Source organism: Theobroma cacao, chromosome 2 (assembly GCF_000208745.1).
Source record: "Theobroma cacao cultivar B97-61/B2 chromosome 2, Criollo_cocoa_genome_V2, whole genome shotgun sequence".
NCBI classification, from domain to species: Eukaryota; Viridiplantae; Streptophyta; class Magnoliopsida; order Malvales; family Malvaceae; genus Theobroma; species Theobroma cacao.
In genome coordinates, this window is record NC_030851.1 from 34786098 (window position 1) to 34801077 (window position 14980).

General features: G+C 33.5%; 1 protein-coding gene across 1 annotated transcript; it reads left to right on the top strand.

The window, feature by feature from the left end:
• Window positions 7613–13499, top strand: LOC18609735. The gene is made up of 9 exons (XM_018116298.1): window positions 7613–8031; window positions 8424–8608; window positions 9277–9455; window positions 9638–9922; window positions 10024–10082; window positions 10184–10220; window positions 11190–11261; window positions 11857–12178; window positions 12739–13499. Exons 1-9 carry the CDS (start codon window positions 7908–7910, stop codon window positions 13162–13164), a joined length of 1689 nt encoding a protein of 562 aa, XP_017971787.1. The 5' UTR covers window positions 7613–7907; the 3' UTR covers window positions 13165–13499.

Sequence of the window (14980 nt, forward strand, 5' to 3'; positions counted from 1 at the left end):
CTTACAACCAGTAGGACACTCCCCCTTAAAACAATACCCTTATGGCAGCTCCATAAAAACAGTTTCATTCAAATCTCCATTCAAGAAAGCATTATTGATATCAAGCTGAGTCAGGAACCAACCTTTAATAGCTGCTAGTGCTAAAAACAGCCGAACAGTGGTATGTTTCACCACTGGACTAAATGTTTCTTGATAATCAAAACCTACCCTTTGATTATAGCCCTTGGCTACTAATCGGGCTTTATATCTCTCAACAGAACCATCAGCATGTAACTTGACTTTGTAGACCCATTTACATCCAATAGCATGAGAATTAGGGGGTAAAGGTACCACTGTCCATGTCCCATTCGCCTCTAAAGCATCTAATTCAGATTACATAGCCTCCCTCCATTGAACATGTTTCACAGCTTGATGATAGTAGGTGGGTTCGGGTATATGAGACAAGGCTACTGTAAAAGCTTTATGATTGGGTGAAAGTTGGTTACTAGACAAATATTTAGTGATGGGATATTTGGTAACAAAATTGGCTTGTGTAGGAAAGGTACAATGATAGGCCTCAAGGTACTTTGATGGGTGTCTTTGTCTAGTGCTTTTTCTAAGATTGGATGGTGAATTAGACGAATGTGGTTCTTCAGCAGGTAAAACTGTAGGTTCACTCAACTCAGGCAGATTAGCATTTAAATCAGGAAGATCCATATTGGAAATAGAAGCAGAAGTATCAACAACAAAATCAGGAGAAATATTAATAACATGACCAGAATTATTGTCAGAAATTGGTGAAGAAGTAAGATCAAATTATGTATGTGGAACAACTAAAGAATGAACAGATAAAGAAGCATCATGAGAAGAAGATAATTAAGAAACATAAGGTGAGGTTGATTGATTCTGCTGAAAAGGGAATATTGATTCATGAAATATAACATTTCTAGAAACAAAGACACTATGTGTAACTAGGTCATAAAGCTTGTAACCTTTAATACCTATTGGATAACCTAAAAAAATGCACTTTCTAGCCCTAGGTTCAAACTTCTTTCTACTGTGTGATAAAGTGGATGCAAAACATAGAGAACCAAATACCTTAAGATGTGAATATGAAGGTGGTTTATGAAAAAGTTTTTCAAATAGAGTTTGATCATGTAAAATTGCTATGGGCACTCTATTTATGATATGGGCAGTAACCAAAATTACATCACCCCAAAATTTTAAAGGAAGATTAGCTTGAAATAAAAGTGATCTAGCCACAACTAAAAGATGCTGATGCTTTCTTTCAACAATACCATTTTGTTGAGGGGTCTCAACACAAGAAAGTTGGTGCACAATTCCCTTAGAACTAAAGAAATCAGTAAGATTAAATTATGAACCATTATCTGACCTTATTTGTTTAATTGAAACATTGAATTGATTTAAAACCAAATTATAAAATGCAGGCAAAATCATAGAAACTTCTTACTTGTATTTCATTAAAAAAAATCCATGTAAACCTAGTGTATTCATCAACAATTGTAAGAAAGAATCTATGCCCTAAAATTGTAGAAACCTCATATGGTCCCCAAACATCAACATTTATTAGTTCAAAAGCAAATGTAACAGTAGGTACATGAATTGGAAAATGAAGCCTTTTCTGTTTTGCAAGTGGACATATATTACAAAAAAAAAAAATTCTATTCATGAAACATCAGGAAAATGTTGATGAATCTGTTTTATTTTCTTAAGTGGAATGTGCCCTAATCTAAAATGCCACAAATCAAAAACAGTAGACAAACTATTACAAGAATTAACATAATGAGAATTTACACTTCTATCCTTTTGAAATTGTGCAACTAGTTGTGCATTCAACTCCTTTTGTAAGAGATATAAGCCATCCCTCACTCTAGCACCCCCAATCACTTTCCAGGAAACTAGATCCTGTATAATGCAGTATGTATCATTAAAAAACAGATGTTGTTTCTAACATTTTGCTAATTTGTTAATAGAAATCAGGTTGAATTTAAAAACTTGGTACACATAAAACATTCTCTAAAACCAAATCTCCTAACTTGGCAGTGCCTATATGAGATACCAAAACATTTATTTTATTTGACAATTGCACAAAAACATTATGAACTTTCCTAAATATAGTAAAATATTTCAGATTACAAGCTATATGATCAGTAGCACCAGTATCAAGTATCCAAGCATCATTATTCAAAAATGAACACATTGAAGCAACAATATTATTTACAAAGGAATATGAATAGGAATCATTAAAGAAATGATAAGCATGATTGAAAGACTTACTTGCCATGGCTAAATTCACCAAAGTAGTTTTACTTTGCTGACTGGATGCTGTGGGAGTATCATGATGATTGATTGATGGTTGTTCATTGATGAGAGACAACAGCTTATGAATTTGATCTTTAGAAAGATTGATTTGAGACATTGGAGCATTGATACTCTCATCCCCAACTTCATCAGATTTATCTAAAGAAATCACATTATTGGCAGAATAAGATTGACATCTTTTATTATTAACACCAGATTTGTTCTTATTGAACTTACAATCTGCAGGAAATCCAATCAATCGATAACACTTCTCCTTTAAGTGCCCTTTCTTTCCACAATGTGAACATAGAAGATCAAATTTTCCTTTTGATTTTTCACTAGTAACGACTAACATAGCAGCAGTCTCACTCAATGGTTGAACCATGACATGAAATTTCCTCTGATTTTCTTCTCTCAAAACAAGATTATATGCCTCATCCAAAGATGGAAAAGGCTTCATCATTATGATCTGTGATCGTAAGGCAGAAAAACTATCATTTAATCCATTTAAGAATCGGAAAACATGATCCTTAGCCATTTGATCAACAAATTCCTGAAAACCTCCACAAGTATATTTAGGCAAAGGACGAAAACTGCGCAGTTCTTCCCAGACAGAATTTAAATTAGTAAAATACAGATAAACTGATCTGTTTCCTTGAGTAATACCATTAAGTGTGTGTTGTAGATTACAAATCCTAACATCATCTGGCAATGAAAACCTTCGTTTTAGGGTTTCCCAAATTTGGGCCGCATTACTCATATAGAAAACAATAGAAGCAATTGATGGTGTTAAAGATTCAAGCAACCAAGCGACAATCAAGTTATTGCATCTTATCCACGGCATATACAATTTATCAGTAACTAAGGGTTGAGGAATCGTACCATCAATAAACCCTAGCTTATTGCGAATGGATAAGGCAAGATAAAATGACTTGCTCCATGCTGAGTAATTCGTTGAAGTGAGCTTCGGAGTGATTGAGACTGAACCGTGGTGGTCTGAATGATGCACAAAATAAGTTGAATGTGGATCATCCAAAGGAGAAATCACATGTGTTGATTAGGCCATGGTAACTCACGTCTGGAAGAAATTTTTCTTACAAGAATCGAAACACAAGAACAAATCGTCAAAATAAATCCTCAAGAAATGCAAATCTAAACAGAAGAGAACCAAACCTTAATAGCAGTCGATTCACAAACAAATCTGCAAGAAACAGGAAAATTAGATCAAAACTTTGGAACGGTTGATCTAACAAACGGATCTACAAACAAAACCCCAAATAATATGCCAAAAAGATGCGATGAAGAGTGTGACACTTTCAATGGCAGAATCGGTAATAGAAATCTAATCGTAACCCGTTAGACGAACACCGTCACTGTAATACAAGGAGAAATATGGATGGGTCTACAATAAATCAAGAGAAAATAGTTCAAAAACCCCAGATTGGGCTCTGATACCATGTGAAAGAATCTGTAATTTCATAGAATCGAAGAACAGAAAAACTGAAGAAAATATTCTGCTTGTTCGAGTGTCTAAGAAAGAACCAGAAAACCAGCTATTTATATGCTGGTAAAGTTTGTAATACTAAACAACCTATAAGGGTAAAAATGTAAAAGACTAAAAGCAAACTATTTACAATAGATAAAATAAATTTATACTCTTCAGAAACACCAAAAACAATAAAACCTAGAAAGATTAAAATAATAGGAACAAACATATATAAATGCAAGCTGAAAAAAAGAAGTGAAATAAAAAAAATTAAAATAACACTAACAAACATATCTAAATAAAGATAGAAAAACAAATAAAGAAATCGGTTTTTTAATAGTAGTGAGTAAATAATAAAAAAGGTTACGGAAAATAACATCAACGAAACGTATTAGATCAAGAAATGTTACTTTATAGTTAATGACCTCCCACTATTGCAATGTTCGCTGGAGAAAAAGCTAAACACCTGTTGAGAAAATTACAAAAGTGTTAATTTATAATAAATAAGTGAAATAGGAACGGGAAAAAATACAAATATAGAGGAGAAAAAACTATCCTCCAAAATAAATGCAACAATAAATAAAAATCACAGCAAAAAAAAAAAAATCTTTCATCAATAACAGAGGATGAATACTAACAGTAAGGAAGATTAGAAACTGCAAACAATCAATGCAAAAATATCAAAACATATTGTATATACGATAAAGACTACATCTTCTTTGAAATCAATGCTTAAATTCTATTAATTACATTTAAGTCATTTTAATTTAATATAATTTTTAAACCATAAGTCAAATTGGGTAAAAATCAATTTTATAGTTCCGATCCATACTAGGTTAACAGTAAAACAAAAAAAAAGATCAATTAAGTTTGATGGGGTGTAAAGAATTTGTTTACTCGATTTAATATAAGAACTGAATTGGTCCAAAACAATGTGACCCTTGCCACTGCACGCTGGAATTTTTTGCCGCCTACAAAGCCAAATAACAAAAAAAAAAAAAACCATGAGTCAAATTGATTAAAAATCTATTTAACCATTCAGATCAATACCAGATTAATGCTAAAACAAAAAAAAATGATTTAAGTTTGATGGGTGAAAACAATTTGTTTACTCAACCTAATCTAAGAATCAAATTGGTCCAAAACAGTGTGCTTCTTACCATTACTTGTTCGAATTTTTTCTCACTTGCTAAAGCCAAATAACAAAAAGAAAAAAAAAATAGGATGTTTTAAAAATAAATAAAAACATAAGCAACGCATTATGTCAATAGCCTTTAATTTGTAATTCAAGGTGAAGGAAACAAAATAAAAACAAAAAAGTAAAATCTTAATCATAAAATGAGAAAACTACAAAACTTTTTATCCCCGTTTTTTAAACTTAGTAGTAGAGAAAATATAGCAAAATATTTACTATATAAATTTTCAGACTTTTAATTTTAAAAAATTTTAAAAAAAAATTTACAAAAAAAGAGGATCAAAAATTAAAAAAAAAATCAGTCAGCATTCATAATGGAAAATGAGCTGAAAATCAAAGAAAAAACCCAAAAAAAAAAATCAAAAAGCACAAATGGCCAAATGGTGAAGAGAATATAAATCTCTAAAACATCAAGTGAGTGGAAAAGACAAAAAAATTAATAAAACACAGCAGAAACCCAAACTACCCTCAAAACAAAAAAAGAAAGACATTTACTATCAAAAGATAAAAAAGTCCTCAAAATCAATCAAATACCCTAAAAAACCATAAATAAATCTTCTAACATTTACCAAATCCGAAAGAGGCCGATGTAGAGAGAAGTAATGCAAGCCACTTGGTGGCAAAATCAATCCTTAAGCCAAATCCCAGTCAATGTCCAAGCAAACAGCGAGGCCCACATGCCATAACCAAGCCTCATCCGAGAGTAATCCCTTCCACCCAGTTCGGTCACCATCTGGCAAGATCAAGACATATAAAAATGCGCTCCCTCGTAGCCCAATTAAAAGCCACACTGTAGCTACAGGAACATTCCGAAAACACTCCTTCCTAGCTCAATTGCAAGTCACATGTCATCTTAAATCCCATTCACTTAATATATACACGACAGATCATGCGGCTCCCATTCACTAACACCATTGGCGTGCCATGAGTCCAACTTAGCACATTTGCCTCTATTGAAGTAACCACATGTCATAACTTGAAAGTCCTCTCATATACAATTATAGATGGTTTCTCATGGTTTCTAATGGTTTCATATCTCTAATTTGGTCGTGTTCATGCTTATTTATGATTTTTATGGATTATTTTTGCAATTATTTTCACTTTAAATTTTTGCTTTTATGTTTAAATTATGTTTTAAACTTATAATTGTCTCTATTTCAACATGTTTTTACCTTTGATAGTATCATTCATGCCATAGTTTTAATGTTAATTTTGTCTATTTCTACTTGTTTAGGCTTATTTAAAGTTTCAATGGATTGACTCAATTGTATAGAGCTAGTCAAGGATGAACCCTAAATGAGTTTTGTTTCTTTTTCTTATCAATTTTAAAAGTTAAGATTTCCTTCTTGATTATTATTCTTCCATGGAAGTAAATTTGTTATTACTTTCACTCCATTGCCCCAAATTATACTTCTCTCTAAGTTGGTAGTCTAGGATTGCGGGCCTGACCCGACTTAAGTTGTGCTTAGACATGAACTTTTAGGCCCGACCTGTTTTAAGTTGAGTATTTTTATTAAAATTATTGGAGATTAAATTTAATATTTAATATATTATTGAATTTTCATTAAACTTTATTAGTTTATAAGTTTTAATTTTTTAATGAAATACTTTACAAACATACTAAAAAAACCTTATATAATTTCTTCTCGTCAAAGGAACACGGCTCGGTCTGGAATACCTGACGCCGTAAGTAAAAAGAAAAGGTTCATACCAATTTTATTTCTTTGATCCACGGCTGGCAATAGGCCGATAAAAAGCAATGGCCCTCTATGGCTTCGGATCTAAAGATGACGGGCCCGATGCCCCTATCTAGAACCGACCCAGTCTCATCACCACTAATCAAGCGCGTAATGAACGGTGATCACTGATCACAGCATCCCTGTGTGACACGCGCTGCACGGCTTTTTATGCTCATCCGGTCCCACCCACCGCTCGTACCCTTACTTGCACTTTTCATGGGAATTGGAGTCAGTCACTTGTCAGCGGGTGGGGACCTCCTGATGTTCTCTCATCACGTCCACGTTTTTATCACGCGCTCTGCAACTACAATAAGTCTCTACACACGAAATCTACACGTATATACTGCAGTTAATTTACACCGCAGGATCTTACCATCCGATCCCATGCGTGGAGGGTCCCAGTACTTAACGGAATCGATTGATGTAGTGTAACAGATTGTTAGGATGATGATGCTTTGGCGCACCTAAACACAACAGAACATCATTTCACTAGATTGTGTTTAACCATGAAAGAATTCAATCAATCAAAATTGATTAAAAAAAAAGATGTAACATAAAATAATATCGCCGCTACTTGTGTTAGGACTAATTTCGTAATTTGACTTTGGGTGCAGATTTATTTGGCCTTTCTGTTCCCGGGAAATTAGAACACCCAACTCGTACCAGTACATCAGTTGATAAAAGGAGGGCATTTTAGTCAATGAAGGAAATCAAGGGCTGGCACTATGCAGTAAGTAAAAGAAAAGGGGGAAAAGGGAGAAAAAGTAGTAAAGGACAAAATAAGTGGTAGAAGGAAATCTTTAAAAGGAAGCCAATTTGCTAGTATTTTTATTCTTTGCTTAATCCACTCAAAAGGATTTTTGCCTCTGTATTTCACTGTTTATATATACTATAAGGTCGGCCAGTGCTAAGCTATGAGCCTAACGGGTTTACATCAAAAGTGAGGTTGTTGATTTATTATTATTAATCCCACCCGCCTTTTTAGTCTCCTTCTTCCCATGTGACACTGTCTCTCTCCCAATCAATACCCCATCAGAAGCTCTTTTCTTTTCACACTGCCACTGTTGGCTCTGTTTCTAGTTTTGTGATTCTGGGATGGGGTGTCCCTAAGATTTCGATTTTCTGGATTTGCTAAATCTTGAAGGATAGAATGAGTTTCCAGTGAAGTGTACTTAAAGAGCCTCAAATGAAGAAGATCATTTTTTTAAGACACTTCATTTTCTTGTTTGTTGTAGGCTTTGGTTGTTTGAGCTCTGTTCCAGTTTTAGCTCAAAATGGACCGATCAGAGATCATGTCAAGTTTATTTTTGGTTGGTGTTTATAATTCTGTATTTATTTCTAGTATAATGTGACGTTACTGTTTAAATGTTGTTTGCTGTTATAGTTTGTTTGTTTGTTTTCTTTTATCTGGGTCTTTTATCTTATCTTGTGGTAATGTGATTTGTCATTCTTTGTTATATTTGATTGTTGAGGAAAAAACAAAGGAAAGAGGAAGAAAATGGAATTTTGAGTACTGGGATTATGTTTTTTTTGGGGGGTTGGGAAAGATGAGGGGCGTTTCGAGAAATCTGATCTTTCTTTTCTCTTTTCCATCGTTCAGTGCTTACTCTGATCTTAACGCATGTAAGAAAAAGGAAAGGTTTTTCTGGTTATTTGCTATCTCAATTGTTTCATTTTTAGTGTCTGTTTGTTCTGTACGCAGGAGAGCAGAATTTAGGTCCATGGAAGAATGAAATATCTGAGCTGGCACAAGCACCAGGACCTTCAAATGACGAGCCTCCAAGCTTGCTGCTGTTGGCAGCACAAAGGACAAATAGGCCGGACATTCTTCGTCATTTCAAGCATTATCTCGGCGGGTGGGATATTACCAACCGGCATTACTGGGCGGTAAATTTTTGTGTCTTTTCCTGCACTCCAAATATCATATTTGAAGATGGTGTCTTTGTGAAGATGGTATCTTTGTGCTGAGGTTACGATCTATGCTAAATGAGATTAGACGGTTAATTTTTGTAGAAATAGTGATATTGAAAAAGATAATAGTTGGAACACTTGTTGCTCTTGTTAGAAAGAGAATGTCATATACTCAAGAAAAGCAGAAGAAATTATCTTATATTCATTTCAGACTCAACAAAATGCTAGAGAAATAAATGTTCTCCATGTCTGACAATAGTCGGAAACTCTTTTATTAATCTTTTACAAGAAGTAATATAGCATGTTTGTTCTGTTTTTGTTTTGGATTTTTCAGTAAACCGAGTTATGAGTTATGGCTATTCGAAAGTAAATATGTTGGAACAGATTGAAAATTTTCTTAGAGGAACAATGATCATCGGCAGACAAGGCTTTTGTTATCTATGACCCAGTCTCACGGCCTTAAAAGCTACAATTTGCATGTGAATTCTTAAGATACTATTATATTAAGATGTTTCAGCTTTCAATTTGTTCTTAAATGCACGCATTCTGCATTGCTTTTTATCATTTTCTCCTTTATTGCTTTTTGAAAGATGTGTACAATATCTCATATTTTTAATTAGCATTTTTCACTGTTGTGTCTGCAGTCTGTTGGATTTACAGGTGCTGCTGGATTCATTTTTGCTGTCCTGTGGTTTGTTTCTTTTGGCTTGGTTCTTGTGGTGTATCATTGCTGCGGATGGAGAATAAACATCAAAGGAGAAAGATCTGATAATTCCCAAAGGATTTGTCTTATAATGCTCATATTGTTCACAACTGCTACAGCGTAATAATCTAAACTTAGGTCTTTTCACTACAAGGATTACCACTTCTGAGTTTTGTGGTGCTTTTACATCTTATATTATTATAGTTCTTTTTTCCTTTTGTAAATTTTATCATCTACTTATCTCTGCACCTTCCATTGGCATGTGTGATTTGACTTCTAATGCCAAATCTTTTGCTGAGCAGGACTGGATGTATTCTTCTTTCTATTGGACAAGATGAATTTCATGGTGAAGTGTTGCATACTTTGAAATATGTTGTAAACCAGTCAGACTACACTGTTCAAATCCTAAAAAATGTTACACAGTACCTATCTCTAGCAAAAACCATCAATGTGGCCCAGGTGTTCCTTCCTTCTGATGTTATGTCTGACATCGACAAATTGAACATAGATCTAAAAGCAGCAGCAGATACACTTACAGAGAAGACCAGTGAAAATGCTGGTAAAATAAGAAAAGTCTTCAATGCCGTGTATGGTCCTCTAACCAATTTACTATTACCTCATTACTTTACAATTAGCATGTAAATCAAAATATTAATACTTAGTATGCCAATTTTAAATTTGTTTTCAGGCGATTAGCACTGATTACTGTGGCAGCAGTGATGCTAATTTTGGCTCTGCTTGGTCTTTGTAAGTATCACTATTAAATATCGGTGACTTGTATCTTATATGTTTCTTCATCAGTTTCTTGTCTCTCGCCTATCTGAAATTTGTGCCTTATTTTGTTGCAGTATTGTCTATTCTAGGCCACAAACATGCCATTCACATGTAAGTTCTTTGCTCTGTAGTTTTAGAAAAATGTCTTCCATTTTCCATCACCACTTTTATATTATAAATGATCATGAAGGAAGGTAATAACTAAATTTGGAAGGGATAATGATTAAATTGACTCTTTTACAAAATTAAGGGCTTCATATTTACCATTTTACTTTTTATTCTTTTGATGCAATGTTACCACTTTACCCTAGTCTTTTGATGCAATCTCACCATTTGACCATTAAAAGATGGAGGTTGATGGTCAAATGGTGATGTGACGTATGTTAAAAATAAAAAAATTCTAAAAAACTGATGAGTTGGATTAAATTAAACAAAAAAGAATAATGACATGTCAAAAAAGAAACAAAAAAATGAAGTTTTTATTATTTTTTTCTTAGAAATATAGATTTTAATGTTAAAACATAAAAAAAAAAAGTTGTACATTTTTGTACAAATAGCTAATATATATTTTAAAAACCGTTAGTGATTTGTTGGGAATTTTAAGAAAACAAATCCAATTATTTCTAATTTTGATTTAATTATTGATTTCATCCTTAGTTACCATTTAAAAAATAATACATAATAATTTTTTTTTTACATAATAGAAACTAACGGAAGAATTGAAATTCCTAACGAGTTTCTTTTTTATTCAAATAATGGTAAAATTGCTCAGAAAAAATCTGTATAGACTGATAATATTGCACCAAAACATAGTTAAAAGGTAAAGTTGGAGTCCCAAATTCAATAAAGTGGTATGTTAATAAAAATGGTTTTCTAACTTTTTAACTACATTTGAAATCCCTTGTTTTCCAATTTTTCAAATTTAGTTATTATTGATCACATTTAGAGTGTAATGGAAATAGAAAATGGGAAACATGTATGAAACTAAACGGCCCTTTGGTCTTTGGTTGGTGAGTTCTCTTCTTTCAATTATACTACAACTTCACTTCTCTTTCTGACACTACCGACAAATTGTTGCAGATTCATAGTCAGTGGATGGTTACTAGTAGCTGTTACATTCATTCTTTGTGGAGTTTTTGTAATCTTGAACAAGTAAGATGATAGATCTTAGGTGGAGATATTTCTACAATTTTCCTACTTATTTGCTTCCTTAAAAAAATCTAAATCTGGTCACACATCCATTATAACCCTCTGCATGTTTATGGAATGTTAACGTTTAATAGAAGATGCATCAGTACCTTTGCATTCAATGCTTCAAAGTTGCTTACTGATAACATATTTGAAATTGTATCAGTTTTGATGCCTGTAGTTTGTTTTAACAAATTGCTCCTCCATGTCATTTTAGTTTCTTTGTTTCTTTCCCTATATCATATATGATTACTTCACTACTATTCTTTATTGGAAAATTGCTGTTAAACAATCCTAACCTTGAGGTTCTAACTTAATTACTTAGTTTGAATCTTCTGCTTTGCTTGAACTGCATTCAAGTATAATTATTTTCTATGCCACTAGCCCACTACAGCAATTTGTAGTCACCGAAAGGAAACTCACTTGATTTCACATTGCTTTAGTGAAAAGAACACTATTTTTACTAGAATTTGAATACTTTTGGTCAATGATCAATGTGCAAAATGCCCATGTGGATGTCATTATCTTACAGATGTATGATCTCTTTTGTGTGTTTCAGTGCAATTTCTGACACTTGTTTGGCTATGGAAGAATGGGTGGAAAATCCCCATGCGGAGACTGCTCTTAGCAATATCCTTCCTTGTGTTGACCAGAGAACGACAAACCATACACTCACTCAGAGCAAACAAGTCATCAATGGTATAGTAAATGTTGTGAATACGTATATTTACACCTTTGCCAACTCAGATCCTTCCGCAGATGACACTCGTTATTACAATCAGTCTGGGCCTCCAATGCCTCCTCTGTGTTACCCATTTGACTCTCAGCTACAAGATCGCCGGTGTGGGTCTTATGAGGTTTCTATGGCAAATGCTTCTCTGGTATGTCTATGAAATTTGATAATTTGGTTTGGAGGATTTTTTAGAATCTATTTCCCATAGATATCACTAGATAAAGTTTCATCCTTCCAGAGTGAATAAACAGTCCCTGAATATCTAATAGCTATTTATGCATGTGTTGTGCTGCTGGATCTACCTTCAAGCGATAAGTGATATATCCATTTTTAGTGATCTAATTATCTATGATTTATGCATTTAATATTGTGTTGTCATCAGCTTTGGTCAAGGTTATAATCTGAATGAATTCTGTTGCATTTATTTTTGTCGTGAAGATGTTCTGACAGAAATGAGTTTTAACCAGATACAGCATAATCATGGTTATATAAAGAAGTGAATAATGGGTTGTGAATAGCATAAACCCAGGCATGTTCTAGTAGGTACATGCCTAAGACCATGCAGTTTCTGAGAATAATGCGATTTATTTATTGTTACAACTAAATCTACCTGGATGTTGAGGAACCTGAAATCATAAAATCGTTTAGGCTGTCCTATACTTATGCAAGAAAAAATCGACTCAACTCAATTGAATTTTTTATTTTCAGGTTTGGCAGAACTACACATGCATGGTATCAGCATCTGGGGTATGCACCACCATGGGAAGGATAACGCCTGACAGATTCACGCAGCTGGTGGCAGCAGTTAATGAGAGCTATGCTCTCGAGCACTATACCCCACCTCTGCTTCGCCTGCAAAATTGTGATTTTGTCAGGCATACGTTTCAAAACATAACCTCAAATTACTGCCGTCCATTGGAGCATTACCTTAAGATAGTAAATGCAGGATTGGGCTTAATCTCAGTAGGAGTCTTGCTCTGTCTAGTTCTCTGGATACTCTATGCAAACCGCCCCCAAAGGGAGGAGGTGTTTGTGAAACTATCGTTGCCAATAAAATTTATGAGTTGCAAGAACATTTTCAGCACAACGAGCAATAACAATACAACATTGTCGAACATGACAAATGGAGTCTAAAGTAGAGCAAGAAATTAGGTTTAGGTCTTTCATTTTTGTTGTATCCCCGTATACCGGGAAAGAAACCAAGGTGGGGCAAAGCTCCATTTTGAGTTGGGAGGGTTATATTCCATTTCCGATGTCTTATTATATACGTATATATGGTTAAATGAAATTGATTGTTCGCCATCTGCTTGGGCAATCCTTTGCTTCTCTGCGTGGTAGAAAAAGGATGCAACTGCATTACGTTGCATTGGAAAAGATGTAAAACTCATCGGAGTTACTGCAACAAGGAATGTTAATATTACTATTCATTTAAATCTATCAAAAGCCAAAAAACACACATCCTTGTCTCTTGCTTATTTAGCCATCAAGGAGACATTGTTTCTTTACTCTAGTAGTAGTTTTTATAAAATGATTTTGAGTAGGTAACTGTGTTACAAGCTCCTTTGGAAACCTTTCAAGGCATGAACGTGTCCATTGAATTTGGTGATACCAAAAATTTCTGAGCAGCTCAGGTATGCTGCTGGTATACGCAATCATTTATATTGGTTCTTAAGAAAAGCTGGTAAAGTGCTGAAGTTGTCACTCATACTGCACGGTTCAGCCCGTAAATGGATTTGGTAGTTGGTGGAAGGAATGAACCATCGATCTCATTCTGGACTAATTTACCATTCTGTACTAATTGGTGGAAGTTAGAATAGCAGAAGATAGAGTCAAATGTGCACAAATATATAGCAAGGTCAAATAAAATCAGTCACGTTTTGATTTGAAATAGCAGACAATTAATGCTGTATTTTACTATTTTTAATTGTGTATAAAGTATTTCCTGACTCTAAGTTTGTCCTATATATATAAAACCCATAACATATCAATAAAGTACATTGCTTTCTTCACGTTACTCCCGTAACTGTTTTCTTGAATTGCTTCGACGAGCAGAGGTCTGGATGCATGGTCATTCAATATGGCTGCTCATACTTCTTCTTCTTATCTCCATTAATGCTATTTTAACATGCTGAGCTGTATATATAGTATATGTCGGGAAGAAATCATGCAATCATGCAACCATGTGTTAATCTTAGTTTTATTAATGTCTAATTATGATAATTAAAATATTGATTAGAAACGTTTAAAAATAATACTCGTATGCAATAAGGATGTCATAATTACAACACTTTATATTTTCTTTTGCAAAACATATCTTATTTCTTGTATTTTATTTCATTATTTTTTTATAAATAAAGTACCAAAACTAGTACAATGTATCTCTATATCCAACAAGCTAACTCATAGACATCTGTATCAGCATATCATCATAATTATGAGTTAGAATGTTTGGTATTTGTTCATTAATTAATTCTCTCTCTATTATTTGTTATCAAGTTAGTAACTGGAACCTCTATCTTGGCAGTAGCTAGGTGTGTATCAATTCTTAATAAAATTCTTGTTTGACTAGTTTTACTCCACCCAAAATCCTCTTTGTTCTGCTATTTTATCTCCTTTTACTTTGTTGTTCCAGCCATCAATCGAAAATAGCTATGCGAGTCCGTGGTAATTAAGAGAATACATAATTCTGCACTTAACAATTTTACTTTTGTGAGAAGGTTTATACTGTCTAATTAACTTTGAATTTTTGACTAGTGAAAACTCATTACAGAGGGAAACTAGTACATAAGCTGGTTGTTCATTTGCTTGAGAGCATTTTATTTATTTATTTTTTATTGTTTTTACAATCCACAACTCTCAGAATAATTATTCATTTTACTCTTCTTCTAAGAACACCAAAAACAAAGGTAGGCCGTGCATCAAAAGCATTTTTTAAATGAAAATTGCCTTA

What these genes read in the sequence shown, in the direction of transcription:
- LOC18609735 (XM_018116298.1), top strand. Translation starts at nt 7,908, where the DNA reads ATGAAGAAGATCATTTTTTTAAGACACTTCATTTTCTTGTTTGTTGTA. An exon ending in CCAACCGGCATTACTGGGCG is followed by an intron (nt 8,609 to 9,276) that starts GTAAATTTTTGT and finishes TTGTGTCTGCAG; the next exon opens with TCTGTTGGATTTACAGGTGC. An exon ending in GTTTTTGTAATCTTGAACAA is followed by an intron (nt 11,262 to 11,856) that starts GTAAGATGATAG and finishes TGTGTGTTTCAG; the next exon opens with TGCAATTTCTGACACTTGTT.